Source organism: Anabrus simplex, chromosome 2 (assembly GCF_040414725.1).
Source record: "Anabrus simplex isolate iqAnaSimp1 chromosome 2, ASM4041472v1, whole genome shotgun sequence".
Taxonomy (NCBI): Eukaryota; Metazoa; Arthropoda; class Insecta; order Orthoptera; family Tettigoniidae; genus Anabrus; species Anabrus simplex.
In genome coordinates this window covers 774,803,878-774,828,080 of record NC_090266.1, presented here as the reverse complement: position 1 = coordinate 774,828,080, position 24,203 = coordinate 774,803,878, and the positions used below count along the sequence as shown (strand labels likewise).

Below are 24,203 nucleotides of genomic sequence, written 5' to 3'. Positions count from 1 at the left end.
TTGCATCACAAGAAGCTACCCTGTCGACTAGTGACGGGCAGTCCAGGACGAGATTTCGAGATTTCCCGAGACTAGCGCATACACTATTTCTCGCGAGAAATTTCGAGAGATCTCGAGAGCGTTGTTTTCGCCGAGCATGCGAATAGCAAACCACGCACCTTCTCCATTCCGTAAATACATGACAACAAGCGACTAGGGCGTCCATTTCTCTCATTTCTAGCGAGGTCTATTTTGACGCAGTAAAACATACTGATAAAGGTTACGCATTCTGGCCTTGTATGCAGTCGTAAGTGCACGAATGAATAGGCTAAGTACAGAAACCGACGGCTACTGTCGGTACACCTACCTGGATACACTACTAGAGGCGTGCATTATTCAAACTCGAGACGAGGCAAGATGCGCCCTGCTGCATATGCAACCACCATTACGCAAGGGTGGAATGTGTAATCTAAAATGCTTGAGTTTGCTCCAATTCTTTCGATAGGTAGGTGTAGATCGTGATCAAACCCCACATTCAATATCATATTATGACCACTGCTGGTGTTAACCGATATTTTGGTGATGAAGGAAATAATTCCTTACAATGTTATAGAATATTCGCGTCATAAGTAAAGTTAGCACTATTAACCAACAACAACAAGCAATTCCATGGAAAGAAAATATTACAAGAAGTACTACTAAGTTAACATTCTAAATCCAGCATCATCATAAACAAATTCAGTATTTCCAGTAGGGGAAGGAGGGGAGGGTTGAGACAAAATTTACATTTTTTTTTTAAAAACAATTTTTCTGAATTTATTTTAATGATCAACTGGTGCAGTCAGTTCCCTATACCTTCCTCTTGAGTGTGTTATTTTCTTAAACTGTTAGATAATCAACAAAAGCCAAAAAATATTCATAAATAGACACACTACATTATGTCTCAAACCACCCTTAGTAAGGGAGGTTTGAGACACATGTATGGGAGGCTTGAGACACGTGTGGAAATTTACAGAACTGCAGTAAGTAATAGTACAAAATTATAAAAATCATTAGAACTGAAACTGTGGACATAAAAAGATATTTCTTGTGCACAAAATGCATATACAGTATATATTTTTCCAATGGAGACCTGAAATACAAATCTACCGCACACAGTATGATGAAAAAATCAACATCGAATATGAGTTGCTTATGAGCACGCTGTGTTCCTCCAACAGTTATTGGCTTTTCCAGTTTCATAACTATATCCTCAGCTATAACATAACTCACATCTTCAGTTTCGGGATAGATGAATGTCTTACCACCTGTGCAACGTTTCAGAAATGTAATTTTGTATTCATTGTCTCTGCGGTTCATAACTACTACTGATCCAACATAATAAACAATGTTCTTCTTGCTTGCAAATTTAACGAGAACATAGTCCCCAGTTTCAATGTTTTCAGGTGTGCGATCAAAGTCATCGGTTGCCAATACCTCCTCGCTGAAGGTAGTAAAATCTAACGAGTCTTCTGAGGCTATATTAAAATCCTCATAACTGGATGATCCATTTTCTTTTGAAAATGCAAGCTTAGATTTCTTCACATTTTTATCATGAAGTGGATTGAAATTCAGCCTCCTTTTCTTTGTATTACGAGCTTCAAACTCCTGGTGTATTTCATGTTTTACTGGAGTGGCTGTCAAAATTCTAGATTTTTTAGGTTTCCTTCCCATAGTTTTCTTCCTAGGACCTGCCTTCGGAAAAGGCCGTATCTGTTCTGATGTCACAATTCTTCCGTTGTCTACACTTCCTGAAGGCTGAGGACTTGATTCACTTGCAATAACCCTCTAACAACTTCTCTTCTTCATCCGAAAACATTTGGTTTGCTGTTATCATCTGTTGCTTTTTATTTCTTAACATAAGGGCTCAAAGTCTGTTTATCTATGGAGAAACGTCTTGCTGATTCACGTAAGGCTCCACCTTCTATTACCGGTACTGCTTTAACTGCACTTTGAAGTCTATCGGGTGAAATACTGGTCCTCGTCTTCCCAGACTTACTTTTCCAAAAGAATGGCATACTGTAAAGAAGTACAGCAAGTGTAAACCAAGGATAATAGGTAACTGAATAGATAAGCTGGCAAACTATCAAAGTACCATTTACAGTGGTAAACTATATATTCAGTTCTGACTGCATGTGACGGGGAGGCTTGAGACAGTGTCTCAAGGCACCCTTAGACATTCTGTCTCAAGGCTCCCAGCACCTCATGTATATGTAAATTCGCGCGAATAAACATAACCTCAAAAGCTAAAGAGTTCATTGTTTGTATAATTATAGCTTACCTCTTAAGTTCACTGATGAAATTATAACAGCTGTTAAGAATGTGTTCACTTAAACAAAAACTCAAAATATATCACGTCACCAAAAAATACTTCTCATATCTCAAAATACATTTATCACTATAACTTCCACTCTTCAACAGAAATCACCATGAAACTCCGTCAGCTCACTCTGGTGGCACATTGCTACAACTGTCATGCAGAAGTGTTGCCAACATATAACATGTCGAGGAGATATCACTGGTGTCTCAAGCCTCCCTGCGTCTCAACCCTCCCCTCCTTCCCCTACTTAACACTCCCGCTTAGAATACTAGGCCTATAGGTTGAGCTTTCTACTAGCTTAACATTACAAGTGATAATAAAGTGAAGTTAAACCATCATTACCTAATAACTATAATAACAACGAAAGAAAATATGACAAAAAATACTACTAGTTTAACTTTTTAAATCCGGCATCATTATACACAAATTCACACACAACTTAAGTATTTCCATTACTTAACACTATGGCTTACAATACTATAGGTTGAACTTACTAGTAGCTTAACACTATAAGTAATATTAAAGTTAAAACAGTGGTTTCCCATTTTCACACCAGGCAAATGCTGGGGCTGTACCTTAATTAAGGCCACGGCCGCTTCCTTCCAACTCCTAGGCCTTTCCTATCCCATCGTCGCCATAAGACCTATCTGTGTAAGCAACTAACAAAAAAAAAGTTAAAACATAACTACCCAACAACTACAACAACAAGAGTAAAACAAGCAATTCCACAGAGAGAAAATATTGGAAGAAATACTACTAATATAACATTCTAAATCCAGCAGAAAATCACAAATTAATTGTCCTTCTTTTACACCTTTTACTTTGCACTAGCACTAATCATCATCTTAAACGATTTGATACCGGAAAAGAACCTATCAAAGACTGTTGCAGGTAATTTATTCCAATCCCTTATTGTCCTGTTGACGAAGGAAAACTTGCCCAAATCAGTATGCTGGTTATTATTACACTACTTTAAGTGACCGTTGCCACCGGGATATTTCCCATTTGCTATGTATTTATTAATAATAATAATAATTAGGTACTTCGGTATATGACAGTGCAACGTGTAATTGTGTTTAGTTGTTCGCGACAACTTGAAGACGATGTCCGAAATGCAACGTAAGTCGTGGATGTCGGCTATTTTGAAGAGATGTCACATAGCACAGCCCGCTGTGTTGTTTAGTCAAAAGAAGTAAAATATGTCGGCAGAAATACTTCTGGGATGATCCGACACCAAAACACATAATATAAATGAAGAGGAATAGTCACAGAACATCTCCGGCCCGGTCTGAATCATAAGAAGCTACCCTGCCGACAACTATTGTGAGGCATCCAGGTAGGTTTACATCCTAATAACAGTTATTAACAAGTTATATGGGTTATTCGCCGGCCCCGTGATGTAGGGGTAGCGTGCCTGCCTCTTACCCGGAGGCCCGGGTTCGATTCCCGGCCAGGTCAGGGATTTTTACCTGGACCTAAGAGCTGGTTCGAGGTCCACTCAGCCTACGTGATTAGAACTGAGGAGCTATCTGACGGTGAGATAGCGGCCCCGGTCTCAAAAGCCAAGAATAACGGCCGTGAGGATTCGGCGTGTTGACCACACGACACCTCGTAATCTGCAGGCCTTCGGGCTGAGCAGCGGTCGCTTGGTAGGCCAAGGCCCTTCAAGGGCTGTAGTGCCATGGGGTTTGGGTTTTGGGTTATTCAGCTAAGAAGTCCACCTGAAATAACTCGTGAACATATTAGGATACTGGCATTGTCTTCACTTTCGTTAATGGTATTAAGGTCTAGAAAGCCAAGAATAACGGCCGAGAGGATTCATCGTGCTCACCACACGACACCTCGTAATCTGCAGGCCTTCGGGCTGAGCAGCGGTCGCTTGGTAGGCCAAGGCCCTTCAAGGGCTGTAGTGCCGTTTGGTTTGGTTTGGTTTTAATGGTATTAAGGAGCTCATAGTTCAACTTGCAGTGCTTTCATAGGCTTTAGACAAAATTTATAGCCACGCACGTTTCCATATGAGAACTGCTGATGTTAACTATCAAGCTTACACTCGTAGATACTGGAACGTGGCGTCGCGCAGTTCGCAGCACAAGAGAATCGGTCTCGAGAGCGTTGCCCATCACCCCTGCTGAAAGAATTGGAGCAAAGTCGGGCATTTTAGATTACACGTTCCACTCATGTGTAATGAGGGTTGCATATGTAGTAAAGCACATCTTCCCCGTCTCAAGTTCGAATAATGCACGCCTCTGGTATCCAAGTAGGTGTACATCCTATCTACAGTTATTCACAAATTATGCAGGGTAATTCAGCTAAGATGTTCACCTCAAATGAGCCGTGGATAGTTTAAGATAACTGACATTCAGTTTTCACTTTCGTTAATGGTATTAAGGGGTTCATATTTGAACATGCAGTAGGCCTACTTTTCCAGGCTTTTGACAAAATGTATTAGCTTACACGTTTTCATATGAGAACGTTATTTCACGCAATAACTGCCAATGATATACTATCAAGTTTACAGTCGTAGTTACTGGTATGTCGCACAGCTTGCACTACAGGAGGATCGGTCTCAAGATCTGCGACATCAGTCTCGAGAGTCTCGAGCGAGAGCGTTGCCCATCACTAGCTGGTAGTGATTGATGAGACTCTGACGGTACAATGGTAAGTCACGGACGTCCTGTATCTTCGTGTTACCTCTCAAGCGACAGACTCATTGTGCCATTTTACAACAGGACAATGCTCATCCACACACGGCATGTATCTCTATGAACTGTCTGCATGATTTTGAGGTACTCGTATGTCTAGCAAGATCCACAGATCTGTCCTCAATAGAACATGTGGGATCAGCTCAGATGTCAACTCCATCCCAGTGCCAGTATCCAGGATATCAGGGACCAGTTACAACAGTTGTGCACCAGTTTGCCTCAGGAGAGGATACAACGGCATTATGACACCCTTCCCAACCGAATCAGTGCATTCATCCAGGCCAGACAGGGTGCAACGTCAGCACCATACTGATAAGTGGGCTCGTACTGCCAAGTTCTTTGTAAATTTGACTTGATTTTGTAATCAATGAAATAATGTCACATACCCTCTCAACACGTGAAGTTTCTTTTCGTTTCCTCCTCCCCTTCTGGTTGCTTCAAATTTTTTTGTCAGGCAGTGTATTGTGAAGTCAAGCATTTGCAAATGAAATAAATTTAATTAAACCTATAAAACTGTGCCGCCTTAAGAGTTTCTCTGTGAATGCATTTAACAAATTAACTTAAAGAACAAATGAAAATTTTGTTGAGAAATATGGACTGTTTGTGTTTAATGAATTATGTTACATCATTCAGTTATTTACACTTCAGACCAAGTTAACATTTTTTGCATGTGCCTTTTATTAGCATTGTATAAATACAAAAAAATTAAGTATTGTCTTAGTATTATAAGTGTTGAAATACATACCGTATATATTTGAATGGTTATAAGCCTAAAAATTTATGACAATTTTTGTCCTCAGTTTTCACACATATGTTATCAGTTTATGTGGATCATGTTTCAGATATACTGGAGAGTATAAAGAGAAATTAGAACATTTTCCTTTGTCTATAGGAAATAATCCAATTAGCCAATTCATTATTTTGACAAAATATCCAGATTTTGATCTGCTGTTTTTTCAGTGTCCTGCCAAATTTTGTTCCGAATAGATGTTACACTATTGTAAAATACTTTACTGAGTCAGCTGATTAACAAAAGGCTGACTCAGAAGCATGAAAATAAAGGCTTCTTCTATCATACTCGGTTTAGTTCTTTGTGTTTCCTTTACCTAAAGGGACATCTTTGCAATAAATAAATGGGGAAATAAAGAAAAATTGGCTAGTCTGAAATTATCTTAAGTCATAGTTTCACCACTGCATCATTCCAACTACCCAATTAACTTGTTAACTGTTAATAGTGATAGTTTGATTGTGATCTCATGAATGACTTATTCTAACATCACAACAGATCCTGAAGCTTTATGAAATTGTATTGTGAATAAATAACAATACTGTAACAAATGTCATTGTAATATTTCTTTGAGTTGTTATAGTTTATTGGAATGTGGGGATGAAAAGATTTTATGCAGCAATATACTTATGTAAGTAGATATAATCAGATAGTTAAATATGCTGAGTACTAGTATTTTTTTAAAATTTATTTGTGTACACAAATTATGAACTGTTAACCCTTACTTACCAAAGTTTGTTTCTATATGAGTAAAATGTTTAATCATTTCTCATTTAAAAGGTACGTATTAGTGAGTCGCTGGCTTAGTGGTAACAATGACAAAGTAAATTTAAAAGAAAAATGCATTTATTGATGCAAGCAGTCCCCAGTGAGATTCCAAGTTCTATGCCGTATCTTGCACTTTAATTTGGAACAGCCTTGAAACGACTTAGTCCAGATGATTTATTAATTAAGAGGTAAAACTGACTCCATTAACTCAGTCTGTTCTACTTCGATATGACACCACAAGATATAGAAGTATAATATGGACTAAGTCCTATTTAGCCAGTTTTACAACTAGATGGTGCTTATGTATCTGCCTGAAACAAGCCATCTTGGGCATTGTTTTATTTGCAGTTGCCAGCTGTTTATAATAGGACTCTACTCAACATCGTGGTGATCATTCAAGACTCTCATTCCAGTTGTGTGTATTATACCTCTTTGTATACCGGTAACATACTAATGATACTTGATGTGTTTTATATTTAAATGAAATGCTAAACCGTGGGAGGTAGGTATCTTGGAAGTCTCATTACTAAACATAAGAGGTATTGAACATCATTACACGACGAGAATGAAGATAATTATGAAAATGGACACTAATCTAATAGGGTAAGCACTATCATATAATAAGAAGTAACATTAGTTTTTAATTGTGCATTAGATACACAAACATTGGTTTGCCAACAGATATCAAGAAATAATTTATCAACCAGAAATTGTGCCTTTTGATACAGAAGACTTAAAGAAAGTAGTTCTGAAATCCTAGAATTGTTCCTTATGTGTGACAATGATATGAACAGTCATCCAGATGAAAGTGGACACTCTTCTTTGATGGTAATAATCATATATCTCTGTGTATATTTCATATATTTATTTTAATTATACCCTTGCTTTCAAATGTTGGTGTAATAGTAACACATCTCTAATTTACTCTTATACTTTTACAGGAATCAAACAGTGATTTGGCTTTGCCCGGTACTAGTTCAGGATGCAAAAAAGTCATGCGTTTACATATATCAAAAGAAAACTAGGTGAAACTATGGAATTGCTTCCAACAGGAGGCTGTTATCCTATTCAATATGTTAATTTAGTGGAAAAAGAGCAATTCTCATACAGAGTAAGTTTACTTCACAGTGGTATTATTTTCAATTAGGCTATGGTTTGTTTTGTAGTTTTACAGTATTGCATGCTTGTTCCCCTATTTTCCTAGCAAGATTAGGAGGTATGTTAGTAATAATGCAAATAATATTTCTGTTTGCTTGCGAAGTGAGTGCTGGTCACAATTGAAGCTGCAATTAAGTGTTCTGTTAAAATAATTGAGGCTATCAGCACAATAGTGGCCTAACCAACCAATATTTTTGGATGAAGTGTGATATCAGACTATAATAGCCCTGTATGGCCTAAACTCAGTGTCTCCAATGGCCAAAGATATCTGCCACCACTATTCATGATGTGTTAGTACAACAACCTGTTTGTGCACTGGATTCCAGTGCCTTAAAGGGCTATTATATGCTGATATCGTACTTCATCTAAAAGTGTTGGTTGCACCACTAATGTGCTGATGGCCTCAGTTATTCTTCTACTGCTCAGGAATGAAGACATGACTGGAAGTTACCTGGAGAGACATCAGAAGCTGAAATGGGGTTGGAAAAAAAAAATCCAGAATCACATGCAATCGATGTCAGTGATGCTGATCCAGATTCTCATCTAGGCACTTTGAGTAGTGATGAATCAGGAAGTGAAGAATATAAGAAGAGGAATCTATCAGTCCAGTTTAACATGAACAGTCCCGATAAAGATTAACCAAGAAGAAGTAGGTAGAACAAACGAAATACTTTGGAGTGGAAAATAAACAAAAATAAAGGACTGTACCAGGCTGGACTCCCATATGTAAGTCTAAAAGTGGGTATATGCAGCTAGCAAAATTACCTAAACCAGTTGATTGCAGAAATGTGAGTGCAAATATACAACCCAATTTAATGAGAAATGTAGAGTAAACATTTGTCACACATACAAATGTTTGAGTTTATACTAGATACAATTGAGTTTTTCTAGCACTAAAATCCTTAACTTGCTTAGATAAATAGTAAATTTTTCTCAGAGAAATGTTAAGAATTTTATGAATTTAGAATGTAGTGCTCAATATGACAAATTATGAATGAGTAATTTTGTTAGAAATAATGTACTGTTTATCTTTATTGTAGTATTGTAATATATTTGGAAAAAAGTATGTAGAAAACAACAGACTCTTCTGCAACAGACATATTTAAAGTTCCAGAAATAGAGTCTAATATACCATTAGCAACTTCAGGTACTAGTACAGAGGCACGGCTGTACATCAGTGCCCCACCTGAGAAAATATGAACACAAGTACAGGAGCAGTCATGTGAATTTCATAGCCTTGACACTGGCAACTACGTTGGAAAGCAAAATATCCCCCACAGCATAAAGTTCGAGCTCCTAACAAACTGTTGGAAACCTACCAAGGTATACCAAAACTTCTCTGATATACATTCAAGTATACGTTCATATAGTAGTCACCTCTCAAGTTCACAAAGTGTTGTGAAAGATGAATTTGAGAGATGGTGGTGGTGATTATTGTTTTAAGAGGAAGAACAACAAGGCGACCATCCTCTGTTAACATTAATCACAGGAAAAAATTAAAGGGATCCGACACTTAGAAAATGAATTTATCGGCCAAAGAAAGAGAAGGGCCATGAAGGGTATGAAAATGAAAGACACCCATGAATGCTCTAATACCGCCGAGGTTGGAACAGAAAAAGCGTTGACCAAGGAAGGTTGAATAGGATAGCAAAAGTAAGTGGAAGCAATGCTAGGAACTCAGCTACGGACCCTGTGGTTGTCAACCAATGCTCCCAAGTTGAATGTCCCTGAGGTCCCTGTTAGTCCCCTCTTACAACAGGCCGGGGATAACCGTTGGTGTTATTCTACCAACCCACCCATGTTGGAAATTCAAGAGATTGAAGAAAAAAATGGAAAAACATTGACCTGAGTGACAGACCAAAGAACACAGTTGAAATGTCAGAGAAATGCTCTAAGAGCTTCTTCCCAAACATTCCAAACACTTTTTCAAATATTTGCTGTCCTTCCTGTAATAACTTGCAGTTATGAGCAAAGTTTTATATGTCTGCATTGACTGGAAGCTTACTAGCGCTTAACAGTGAAAGAAGAGAGAGTGAATGTACAGGCACATCTAGCTATTAACCGACATGTTAATGTGAACCGAGACACCATAATTGACATTTTTGCATAATGCCCTAGACAACTTGACTTCGTTTTGTAACCTTCTGTTCGTATCCTTACATTCATTTCATATTTGCTTTTCTGTTGAGTCAATGTGAGTGTAATAAATTAAACAATACATGTTATCTGTCTGATATTTTGCAGAAATTTGAGCTGTTTACATGTTTCAGATTAATTTAAAGTAAATGACAGCAGCAAATCAATTAGTATATGTCTATTTTTTCATCATTTTGTTTCAAAATTTAAATACTACTTTGTAAAAATTCATAAAACATATAATTAAAAATATCTGCTTTGATATGAGGTTTTTCAGTTAAAATTCAATGTACAACTTCTGTTCCATTCAAAATTTTGATAAGATGAATGTTCTTAAATTTCTCAAAAACGAGCAGAGCAGCGACTGAACCTCGCCAGACAGGGGAGTGTCCTGCTGTTGCTTGGAAACAAAAGATATGTATACTCCATATGTATATTTTCTGGCAAAAGTTGTATGACTATATTTTTAATAAATGCATCTTTTGTTTTGTGTGTGTGAGTACTGTCAGGTACATGTAGCTAATTGTAAATAAAAACATGCCAATATAATTTTGTCTTTGTATATTAAAAACATCCTAAATGTTATTGCAATCCGACAGGAATCTCATTTATGTTATAATATCAAATGTCACAATAGATAAAATTAGCATTCTGATTTGCCCACCCCACACCAAAAAAAAAAAGAATCCTGTGTGCAGGCCTGAATGAAAAAGTAACTAACTAACGTTAACTTCAGGGTATGAAAAAATTTCTTCTTAAGAACTTTAATCATTAGTCACGGGTCTGCAGCTGTGCAGTATTGGCATTGCAGATACAGGAAATTTCTTGGTAGAAGACAAAAGGGGAGGGAAACAACCACAAAACAAAATCTAAATAGATATCATTAAGAAAATTAAGGACTCACATAGAAATTGTTTCTAAAGCAAGAAAGGAAGGAATCAAAAGGAAGTACCTTGCTGCAAAATTATCCATATACAAAATGTTCAAGTTGTTGAAAAATGAGTTTGTGGAACATAACTTCTATGTATGTATATCATTTGGCAAAAACTGTAACTTCACTAAATCAATCAATCAATCAATCAATCAATCAATCAATCAATCATGATCTGCATTTAGGGCAGTCATCCAGGTGGCAGGTACCCTATCTGTTGTTTACCTAGTCTTTTCCTAAATAATTGCAAAGAATTTGGAAATTTATTGAACATCTCCCTAGATAAATTATTCCAGTTTCCAACTCCTCTTCCAATGAAATAATATTTGCCCCAATTTGTCCTCTTAAATTCCAACTGTATCTTCATATAGTGATCTTTCCTACTTTCATAAACACTACTCAAAATTATTTGTCTACTAATGTCATACTATCTCTCCACTGACAACTCAGAACATACTACTTAGTCAAGCAGCCCAAACTTTGCAACATTTTTGTAATGCTACTCTTTTGTCGAAAATCACCCAGAACAAATCAAGCTGCTTTTCTTTGGATTTTCCAATTCTTGAATCAAGTAATTGTAGTGAGGGTCTCACACTGGAACAATACTCTAGTCAGGGTCTTACCAGAGACTTATATGCCCTCTTCCTTACTACAACCCCTAAATACCCTCCTAACCATGTACAAAAATCTGTACTTTTTATTTAGAATCCCATTTATATAATCACCCCAATGAAGATCTTTTCTTCTGTTAACACCTAGGTACTTACAGTGATCCCCATAAGGAACTTTCACCCCATCAAAATAGTAATTAAAACTGAGAGGACTTTTCCTATTTGTGAAACTCACAACCTGACTTTCAACCCCGTTTATCATCATAACATTGCCTGCTGTCCATCTCACAACATTATCAAGGTCATTTTGGAGTTTCTCACAAAATTGTTACTTATTTATTACTCTATGCAGAATAACATCATCCGCAAAAAGCCTTATCTCTGATTCCACTTCTTTACTCATATCATTTATATATACATACTAGCAAGATTCCCGTGCTTTGCTATGGGTTTAAAATGAAAGTTATAATTCAAAGTTTTACATTTTGGAGTGTACACCGTCAGCTGAGCCTGTAAAATACATCCTCAGTTGGTACGTCAAACGGTTTCGGGGGAATGATTATTTATTTTATAATCTACCACTCACTTGAATCTCGTTCAGAAGAATTTGAATGTTTTAAACCATACCTGATTTAACATCTAGGATGTAAAAGCGACCAACCTGTGGAATTTTGATTTTCCACGTCGAACACTAATGGAGGAATGAATCCTTTTTTAAGGGGTGAATGTTTTGAAATATTAATTAACATCTAGGATATAGAAGAACACCCATCATAAAGAAAGTTATGTTCGTGCCTGAAACGGTTTTAGAAGAATGAATGTTGTATATTTTAGAGTAAACTACAATCTAAACTTCTTAGGGGAGAAATGTTTTGAAGTATACGTTATTTTACACCTAGGACATAAAAGAAGACCCTTCTCTTAAAATTACAACTTTGTACGCCAAACGGTTTTGGAGGGATGAATAATTTGGTTTATGGAGCTAACCTCGTTTGACACTTCAGCGGTGGAACGTTTAAAAATATTTCCTATTTCACACCTAGGATTTAAAAAAATATACCGCTATCTGGAATTTTATCCTCGTACGTTAAACCGTTTTCGAGGAAGGAATTAATATATTTGTTTTAATATCTTAACCCCCATTTAACTCTCTGAGGGGTTAAATTTGTTTCAAACCTTCTGTTATTTAACATTTGACATTTTAACTTCGTAATTCAAACGGTTATATATGAACATGTTTTTTTGGTCATCATTCCTCATCCCCAGTCAAAACCCCCTTAGCACTGTATTGTTTGAAGTTCACTTCTTATTTGTATCCTCATTAAAAAAATTCAACTCCTTTTACACCCCCCTTAAGTTGATTCCCTCCCCCCAACAAAAAATGCATGTTTCTTTATTTTCAAAGAAGATTCTGAATACAAATGAACATGTCTGTAACATCTTCAGTTTTGAGATATTAGTATCCTCATAAAAAGAATTCAACCCCTTTTCAGTCCTTTTTACGCCCCCTTTAATTGGATTTTACGGAAACAAAAATATACATGTTCCTTAATTTTTAAGGGAGACTCCAAATACCAATTTTCACGTCTGTGATATCGATACCAGTATCCTGGTAACCCCTCTTTCTGTCCTTTCTATTTCCCCCCCCCCCCAAGGGATTTTTACAGAAACAAAGAAGTATGTGTTACTTTATTTTTAAAAGAGGCTAAAAATACCAATTTTTTTGTCTGTAACATGTATCGTTTTTGAGATATACTCGCCGGGCTGAGTGGCTCCGACTGTTGAGGCTCTGGCCTTATGACCCCAATTTGGCAGGTTCGAGCCCGGCTCAGTTCAGTGGTATTTGAATGTGCTCAAATACGTCAGCCCCATGTTGGTAGATTTGCTGGCACGTAAAAGACCTCCTGTGGGACTAAATTCCGGCACCTCGGCGTCTCCGAAAACTATAAAAGTAGTTAGTGGGATGTTAAGCCAATAACGTTATTATTGAGATATATTCATTTTAAAAATTCACCCCCTTTGTCAGCCCTGTTCAGCCCCCCTCCCACCCACTCCCCCCTTAAGTAGGTTTTCCAAAAACAAAAAAAATATGTGTTTCCTTATTTTTAAAGCAGATTCCAAATACCATTTTGCATGTCTGTAACATTGTGAGTATTTGATGTATAAGTATCCCCATAAAAAGAATTCAACTAAGTTCATTTCTCTTCATCCACCCCACCCCCTTAAGTGGATCCTCCAAAAGCAAAATATACATCCTTCTTTATTTTTAAAGGAGATTCCAAATACCAATTTTCATGTCTGTAACATCTTCAGTTTTTGAGATATAAGTATCCACATAAAAATAATTCAACCCCTTTTTCAGTCCCCTCTCACTGAAATGTCTTTTTCCAAAAACAAACAAATACGTGTTACTTTTATTTTAAAAGAGAATATAAATACCAATTTTCACGTCTGTAACGTGTTAAGTATTTGATATATACTGTATATATGCTCCTTTTAAAAATTTATCCCCTTTAACACTTCCTCTTAAGTGGATATTCAGAAAACAAATTATGCGTGTTCCTTTACTTTTACAATGGATTCCAAATACCAGTTTTAACATATGTAACATGTTATGTTTTTTGAGATTTACTCATTTTAAGAATTCACCCCCTTTGTCACTCCTGTTCACCACTCCTCAAGTAGATTTTCCAAAAACAAAAAAAAAATGCTTTACAGCAGTATGAAGATTCTGGTTGGAAATCCATGGCCTTGTACTCTATAAAGCTCACCAGTGCACAGAGGAATTATAGTGCATATGATAAGAATTTGCTTTTAATTTTGTACAAAATTGTACAAAAACTATTTTAATTCTCCTAGTCAATATTATATACTTTTTATGTCCAATTAAGACAAAAGTTCACACGCAAATAGACATGTTTCGACCCGGCATTGGGTCATCCTCAGTAAGACATGTATGATACATTAAAAAACATAGGAGACACACAAAATGATATGTTAGGTAAAACGTTTTTTTTAGAAAGCATGATGAAAGTTTCAGAAAAATTGAAATGTCGATCGTTAAAACAATCTAGAGCTGGAAGTCTTTCTGTTTCAATGCTTTTGTTGTCCTTTGGTGTGGATCAACTGGTATCTGTTATAGTGTTGGCTTAGTTTTTGTGTTCTGACATGGGCTGATGTACATAAGCATTATTGAAGTTGAACTGTCTGATTTTAGTCTGTAAAATGGATAATACAAATCGAAGTAAGGTTGGAAAGTGGTGACTAACAGGAACAAAGATTTGGATTAAGTTATGAAGAACGAAAATTAACTTACATTACGTGGCCTGCTTGTATCACCCATGTTCTCTGATTATAGCGTCCAGCACTCGACTGACTTGCTCCCGCAGTTGAGACGCAAGACATGTTGCTGCAAGGAAGTGGAGTGGGGAAATGGGGTGGGGCTTTCAGGAGAATGGGATATATAAAGTGGAATGCCAGGAATGCGGGTCAAGTTACGTTGGAAAAACTGCCACAAGTAACCATCACAAAGACTATAATCACAATTATACTACAGTAGACCAAGATCAAAAAATTCTACAACATGAACGAAAAGGTCCACTACTCAACATTTTAGAGAATTTTTACATCAGTATGGATCAGTATAAGAACCCAGCCCTCAACTTAAATGAGACAAATGAAAAAAGGAACGTAATATGGGAAACTCTTATTCCGATCACTTGTAGTAAAAAACAGGAACATAAGAACTCACAATTATTACACTCAGTTTCAGTCACTTCCCCACTCCACTTCCTTGCAGCAATACATCTTGCGTCTCGACTGCAGGAGCAAGTCAGTTGAGAGCTGGACTCCATAATCAGAGAACACGGGTAATACAAGTGGGCCACGTAATGAAAGTTAATTTTCATTCTTCATAACTTAATCTAAATGTTTGTTCCTGTTAGTCACCACTTTTCAACCTAAATTCGATTTGTATTATCCATTTTACAGACTAACATTGGATGGTTCAACTTCAATAATTCTTATGTACATCAGCCCATGTCGGAACACAAAAACTAAGCCAACACTATACAGATACGAGTTGATCCACACCAAAGGACAACAAAAGCATTGAAACAGAAAGACTTCCAGCTCAAGTCTGTTTTAATGATCAACATTTCACAGTTTTTTAACTTTCATCATGCTTTCTAAAAAACTTTTTACCTAACATATCATTTTGTGTGTCTCCTATGTTTTTTAATACATCATACACGTCTTACTGAGGATGACCCAATGCCGGGTCGAAACATGTCTATTTATGTGTGAACTTTCGTCTTAATTGGACGTAAAAAATATATAGTGTTGACTAGGAGGATTAAAATAGTTTTTGTATAATTTTGTAAGAAGTTCAACCGTCAGTATGGATTCAACAATGAGATTCATAGTCTAATTGTTTATAATTTACCTGGCCCAGAAACAGATCATACTTGACGGCAGAGAATTTACCATTTTTACAGATCACAAACCAGTCACCTATGCATTTAAACAAAGAAATGAGAAGGCTTCACCTTGGCAATCACAGCAACTGCAGTCCATCTTGCAGTTCATGACTGATACCTGACATATGAATGGTAGAGATAGTGTGACACACTATCAAGGCTTAATGAGATCTCAGTAATTGAAGAAGAGGATGAAGAGTTGAAGCAGTTACGACAAGAAAATAAATAATTGAAATTTAAACAATATCAGTGGTCATGATATTGTGTTTCTTTATGACACTTGCCCTCTCTAACTCCAGTAGTCTCCGTCGTCTGTCTTTTTCCAGGAGCTGCTTGATGGCACGTCCCACATCAGTCTGCACATTGACAGGTCGTCCCGAGCGTTGCTGATCACTGATTGCCACACGTCCTTGTTGAAACTTTCCTTCTCACCATGCCACTATGCGGTAATGGGGGGGCATTATTCTGAAGGGCTTCAATGAATTCACTGTGACATTCTCTCCCATTTCTCCCCTGGAGAATGGCTATTTTGATGTATGCGAGCTGCTCAACATGTGTTACTTTCATTTCGCATGAAGCTCACCACACAACTGATTTCACAGTGCTCTCTGTGCCACTATCAGCAATCACAGATCCATCTGTTGTTGTGAATACAAATTATGCCTGTATAGCTTCCATGCGACAAATAGCTGTTTGTGTTCCGCTCACATATCTGCAAGAATAGTTGAAATGACTTTGCCCCAACCCTCGTATTTAAACAGATTCGTAATATGGCACAACTGGATACGAAAGCAACAGTTAAGAGCACTGTTGTTCCTTAGATCATACAAAATGGAAAAGTCTCCTAAACTCGCTGGGCTGAGTGGCTCATACATTGAGGCGTTGGCCTTCTGACCCGAACTTGGGAGGTTCGATTCTCACTATAAATTTATAGTGTAAATCTAGATTCAATACGGACCTAAATGAAGTTCTTAACTTTAAAAAGGTTTGATTCTGGCGTACTCTGGTGGTATGTCATCAGCCGATACTCGTATCGGAGTTTCTGTTTCTCACCTGCAGTTCCATAATCCTTAGTTCACATGATGGAGGTGGCGCTGATGGCTTATCAGACCAATTCTTGCATAAAACATGCGGCCACACATGTTGCATCCAATGGAAGGTAGGGGACATGGCAGTGTTTGACGTAGCTTCTTTCTCTGGCGAGTTTTTCTCTTCCTGTCTTCGAAGTTCCTGCTCAAACTATGCAACTGCAGCTGAGATGGTAGCATGTCAGCAAGGATGATCCAATGGGAGAATATGCCATGTATATAGGTTTATATCTACTATTCTCATGGTCTGCTTAAGTTGGTCTGTATATCACTTCAGAGGAGCACCACGAGTCCTCTTGGCAGTGCTGAGTTCACCATACAAGATTTGCCAAGGGAGTCTGCTGTCACTCATACGATGGATATGGCCTGCCCATCTAAGCTGATGACCAACGATGGTGGCTTCGATACTGTTTAGCTTTGCTTTCTCAAGAACTGCTATATTAGTTATATAGTCATCCCATTTGATGTTCATGATGGATCTAAGTTTTTGTTGATGAAAGCATTCCAGTTTCTTGGTGTCCTGGTGATATAGAGTCTAGGTGTCACACACGTAGAGTAACATAGAAATAACAAGAGCTTGGTACACCATTATTTTAGTGCGTAAACTTAGATCTTTGTTCTGGAATACACGATGTGAGAGACGTCCAAAGGCCACATGGGCAGCCTGTATTCTGTTTTCCATGTCCTTCTCAGAGTTACAGTGCATTGAGAGAATACTTCCAAGGTATGAGAAGTGCTCCACCCTTTCCATAGCTGTGCCAGATATGGTGATATCAAAATCCGGGGCAGGGGGTGGGGGGGTTTGGTTCCAGGAGCAGGCTGAGTAAGCACTTTGGTCTTCTGAATGTTGACAGTCAGGCCAAAACGTTCGTAAGCTCTGCTGAAGTAGATGACAGATCGTTGAAGCTCTTCTGGTGTGTGGGCTGGAGAAGCATTGTCATCTGCATATTGCAATTCTGTGACCTGGGTGGAATAGGTTAATCTTTTGGAGTGAAATCTGACCTGGTTGAAAAGCCCCCCACCGAGCGAGTTGGCCGTGCGTTTAGGGGCGTGCAGCTCTGAGCTTGCATTCAGGAAATAGTGGGTTCGAGCCCCACTGTCGGCAGCCCTGAAGATGGTTTTCCGTGGTTTCCCATTTTCACACAAGGCAAATGCTCGGGCTGTTCCTTAATTATGGCCACGACCACTTCCTTCCCATTCCTAGGCCTCTCCTATCCCATCATCGCCATAAGACCTATGGTACCCTGTGTCGGTGCAATGTAAAACAAATTGTAAAAACATAAGAAAAGCTCCCCCCATCAAACTGATATTTAATTTCCACACCTCTGTTGTTTGCAGGCGTTGTCTCATAAAGCATAGCTGCGAGGTACAGGGTAAAAAAGTGAAGGTGCAAATACATATCCTTGCTTGAGTCCATTTTTTTTTTTTTTTTTTTGGAAATTCTTCGGAGATATCATTCTGATACGGTGGTAAAATGCTTCCTTGTTGCCAATCTTCAGGTATCCTTCCATATGGTATTGAGGGCTCAGTATAGCCACTGTAGTCCAATGCTTCCTGCTGCCTTAATCATATCAGCATTGAATTCATCTTTTCCACTTGCTTTACCTTTGGACATTGCTTTCACTGCCCTTTCAAGTTCCAACCATGTTATCGGTTCTCTTCTTTTTTTCTCTATCTGTTATTTCAATTTTTTTATCTCCTTCCTCCGAACAGTCATCTTCATTATAAAGTTTTTCAAAATCCTTTGCCATCACCTTCTGAAGACCCTTTTCGTCATTTACTATGGACCCATCTTCTCTCTGTAATGCCTTGATTTTTTCTTGATTTATTCTTTTCGATTTTATTACTCTGTATAATAGTTTCTGATTTTCTCAACTATCTTGCTCAATTTTGTTGGTAAACTCTCCCCAACATTTCTCCTTTTCTTCCTTGATGCTCCTCTTTACTTGTAGTTTCAATCTTTTGTATTCCACATGTAACCTGTCTATCTTATTCTCATCTCTTTGATACATTTTTTTGGTTTTGCTTATCCATTTATTTTTTCTTGTGTTAATATAGAAAATAAACAAACATTCTATTTGCTAAGTATTAACAAAGCAGATTCAAAGAAAAGGCACATTGTTTATAACAGTCAATATGGACCAATAGTGAACAATATGGTCAAAATTATAGATTCAAGTTAAGAGCAAATGTTGCCTAAGATCATGCAAAATGGTGTGCTATGTCCAAGACAGCAGACCCTGCTCTGGTGGGAAAATACTAGGAAGAAGTAGAAGATAATGGTGATGATGAGATAGTACAAGGTTAGGAGTGAGAAGGAAGCAACTATGACCTTATGAAAGTACAGTCCCAACATTTGCCTGGTGTAAAAATGGGAAACCATGCAAAACCATCTTCAGGATCGCCAACAGTAGGGTTTGACCCCATATCTACTAAATGCAAGCTCACAGCTATGCAACCCTAACTGGACGACCATTTCACTTGGTCGAACAAATATGTACAGGTTCACATCTTTTCTCCAATCATCATCATTCATCCTTATTATCATCCACTTCAGTTACATGCAATTTTTTACACTCTTGATGTCTTGATCACCTACTACTTCAAAATAATAAACTTCTTACTATATTATTTTTCAGACACTGTAAACATCCTAAAAGATGTTAAGACTCCTTTCAGATACAGCTTGCAGAGGAGGAGGGTCTCTTCATTCAATTGAATGTTGAAATGAATTGTAAACATAAGTGAGAGCTTTACTGACCATTAATCTGAAAAAAAAAAAAAAGAAGAGGAAATCTACATTGAATTAATTTGATTCCTGTTTCCTCCCTTTTTTCTTTCTGCTGTAAAATTAAATTCATTTTTGCATCTCTTTTATTCTAAGTATTATATAAAATATATGTAAAAATCATATACTTATTGTGAAACTTCTTTCAGGTGTATCAAGTAACAACACAACGCTTCCTGTGTCGCAACAAATTTTATGGTCGGAGTCTGTCTATAGCAGGCTTCCAGCAAGCTCTTTGTCAGTTTCTCCACAATGGTGCCCGGCTACGTTCTGATGTTCTACCACCTTTGATTCGACGTCTTGAAGAGTTGGTGGTTGTATTGGCTCACCAAGATTCTGTGCGCTTCTATACCACTTCATTACTACTTCTGTATGAAGGCAATGAAGTACATAGTCCTGAGCCTTGCCATTTTGACTTCAAGAATACTTCAGCAGTATGTGAATTTGATTCAGCATCACGGACAGATGAGGATCATCGTGGCTGCATGGGACGCCGTAGTTCGAGTGCTGAAACGCTTTCACCTGTACCAGATGGTTCATTTGAAAGGCTCATAACTGACGACTTACCTCATCACCATCGTCGTAGTAGCAGTACTTTAATATATGAAGAATCTCATGGAGGTTCTTCTAGTTCTCCTCATGATTCATCACTGTCAACTCCTATTTCACCATTACCCAACACACTGCCAGAATCAACTTCAGAACCTGTAGTAGATGTGCGTATGATCGATTTTGCACACTCAACTCACAAAGAACTAGATGATCCTGTGGTATACTCTGGACCAGATCGGGGTTTTCTGTTTGGACTAGAGAATATGATTGCTTTGCTGAAAGGCATCGAGAGAGATCATGGCTGATACTAGAGCTTTGTGAACTAAATTTTTTTGAACTGTTTCTATAAAGAGTTTTGAGGTAAAAGTCTAGCCAGCAGTCTTTGGATTGCTTCCCTTAAACATTCAATGCTTTTTTAAGCATTTCAAGTACTTCATACTTATTTCAGTTCTTGCCAACGATTAAAGGAAAGTTGTTGAATGAGAGATGTTGTTAATCATTTAAGTATAATAATAATAATAATAATAATAATAATAATAATAATAATAATATGTGATTGAGCTGTTGTTAATTATGCATGAATGACTGGAATAGTGTTGTTATAATTGTATATTGTAGTTGGCATGAATGAAAATATTTTCTAAGCTTTTTAGCAGTAAAATTACCTATCTGAATTTATATAATGAACAAAAAGAATTGTTCTTAATGATGCCTTTTAAAAGTGAGATGCTTTTTGCATACAGGTGTGTAGTGCCGAAACAAAGTGTTTTTGACCTTACTATAGGGTGACCAGATTTTCAAAACCAAAAAAAAGGGACGCTTCGAATATATCAACACTTCAAAAAAGGGACAGAAATAGGACACTTCTGGTATGATCTACTTAAAAGTTGAGTTTTGAACATAAATTAAATACAGGACTAACGTGTTTATGATTACAGTTACACAGTATCAGGATTATCATTATATTTATGTGAAGTCACTATATCCTCCTAAAAGCATTTCTTCTTTCAGTATTTTCTCATAAAAGTCAGTACACAAAATATCAGAGTGTATCTTGATCACAATCATTGCTTTCACAGTCTTGAAGTTTAAACTGTTCTTTTCATCTGACTATAAAGAACTCATTATAGAAAAATTCTCTCCACAACTGCATTTGTTCCTGGGTCTGCATAACAAATTCAACTACTGACAGTAAGTTTTGGCAGTTGATTTCTTTTTCTTGGAGACCTTAAACACATCACACCATTTCTTGTCCACTTCAGTGTTTGTGTCCTTCCATTCTTCTATCTTGGATTACATAACATTATGTACATGATTGACTTCATCAAACTCATCTTCATCAATGATATTGATACATTGCTATCAACATCACTGATTGTTTTTAGGCTGCTTTGAACTTCACACCAAGCTGGTGAAGTTTGCAACTTAATCCAATGAAATACTTTTAGTGGTTGGAAATAGTGAGTCCATTTACTTATATTCAAGGAAAATATAGGATAAATTTGTAGTTGTTAAAAGGTTCTTCTTCATCAAAGATGACCTCATCTCTTGTTTCAACATGACCTAGAGCATGCTAGTATTCAATTTCTACAAATTCACAGATTTTTTCAGTTCTTTTACTCTTATGGTGTAAATATGAAAATACTAAAATATTTTTTTAATTTCAATATCGAAGGGCAAAATGTCAGCACATGTAAAGGTCACCATTATGAAAAACATGAGCAGCATACCTACTACCAAGAATGTTCGTTTTTGTCTCTTTTCTCAGTCTTGAAAAAACATTGTTGGTACCACCTCATTTGTGTCCACTGAAATTGGCGTTGCAGTTATCTGCAGAAAATGCGATAATTTTCTTACTCAGCTGATGCTTTCATAAAATATGTGTAATATGATTTGCAAGCAATTCTGCTGTTTCTCTGTTATGTTCTGGAACTCAATAACTTTGACTTGAATAACTTCAGTCAGTATGAAGAACCAAATAAGAACAGGCACAAACTTCAGATCTCTATGGTTTGATGTGTCCTCCATATTTGAAATATATTTGGCTTCTTTCAGTTCAGCCTGCATTGCATTGCATAAGATGCCAGGATATTTACTAAAATTGATTTGCCTTTTGTTCTTCCACATACAAATTTTTTTAAACCAATTTCTCACTATTGCAGAAGTGCAGTCCATCGATCCCACGGAGAGAGGCTATGTTTCTCTGCATGGGACACAAACAATCCTTGTTACAATGCAAGACACTTACTTTCATCAGTTAACTTCCCCGTTTTATTTTTTGTGAAAAATTATTTAAGATTTTGACTTGAATGGGAAGCAGCAGCTGCCATTTTATGCTTTTGCTTGTGCAAATGTTGTTTTATATCAGAATGGCCTCCATGTTCAATCAAGAAAAGTGAATGACACAGTGTACATAACAACTTGTGTTGTTGCTTCTTCTCTCAGGAAGGATGTTCTTCTTTTCATTCTCAAGTAAACTACACTTCCTTTCCATCATGATTAAAAACCATTATAAAATATCACCACTCACAACATATATATATTTAATTAATTTATTTATTAATACATCCATAACAGGGTATATCCCTAATTACAATGGATGGTACAAAATACATTCAATATATAAATGGTACCTATATGTAAAAAATAATATATAACAATTAAAAAACCAAGAACCAAGATTGCCTTGACTAAATTAAAAATAATTTAAACACATTTTCAATAAAACATACAAATAAAGTATTAAAGTTAAGGAAGATAAAACAAATAAGCAGAGAAAAAGAAAAGAAAAAATTCATAAGAACATCAAATACACGAACGCATATACATTTGAAAAATAATAGTGGCATTACATACATCATATTTCAGTGCTGAATTTTCTCCATTTACTAAAATTGATTTGCCTTTTGTTCTTCCACATACAAATTTTTTGAAACCAATTTCTCACTATTGCAGAAGTGCAGTCCATTGATCCCACGGATCCCACTTCACTATTCTTCTTCTTCTTCTTCTTCTTCTCATTATTGGTTTTCTTCTTTTCCTTCTTCTTACTATTATTGTTACTATTATTATTTTGCCGGGCTGAGTGGCTCAGACAATTGAGGCGCTGGCCTTCTCACCTCATCTGGGCAGGTTCGATCCTGGCTCAGTCCGGTGGTATTTGAAGTTGCTCAAATACGTCAACCTCATGTCGGTAGATTCACTGGCACGTGAAAAACTCCTGCAGGACAAAATTCTGGCATCTCGGTGTCTCCGGAAACCGCAGAAATGTAGTTGGTGGGATGTAAAGCAAATAACATTATTATTATTATTATTATTATTATTATTATTATTATTATTATTATTATTATTATTATTATTATTATTATTATTATTTAACTATTATTTTTGTTTTGTTGTATTTAAAGTACAAATCCCATATGTCATGAAGCGTCCCATTAAGGTTTTGTCGGGACAGTGGGACCAGAAGCTAAAAAGGGACATCTGGTCATCCTACCTTACTAGAAAATAGAGTACTTTTTAGAAAATTATTTAGAGATTAAATTAAAAAAGAAGGCTCATGATATGTGAGGAAACTGTAATTAAGAGGCTGTAAAAAGATCAAAGGTTGCAGTTTACTTCACTAAAATTATTCAGAAACAAAATAGCAATACATACTCTAATTTTGTTTTAGACTTCTTTATCAGTGGCAATATAAATAAACTGTGAGATGTAAATAATTACAACATCATCACACTATATGCAGAAAAGCAGTATGGTACTATGTCCTTTTCTATAGTCTCAGAATGTTGTAATAAAGAGTGGATTCTCAAAAGTTCAATGGACAAGTTAAGTTCTGCAGAAGTGACCCTGGTGATATGACACTT

The 24,203-nt window shown here is 36.8% G+C and overlaps 1 protein-coding gene across 1 annotated transcript in view; it reads left to right on the top strand.

Moving 5' to 3' along the window:
- LOC136864456 (inositol hexakisphosphate kinase 1) overlaps nucleotides 1-20,804 on the top strand; it is a 181,960-nt gene extending 161,156 nt beyond the window's left edge. Inside the window, exon 5 of the mRNA XM_067141467.2 lies at nucleotides 19,935-20,804. Within this exon, the coding sequence (XP_066997568.2) occupies nucleotides 19,935-20,642 (708 nt within the window). The 3' untranslated portion in view covers nucleotides 20,643-20,804. The remainder of the gene's footprint in view (nucleotides 1-19,934) is intronic.
- The last annotated feature ends 3,399 nt before the right edge of the window (nucleotides 20,805-24,203 follow it).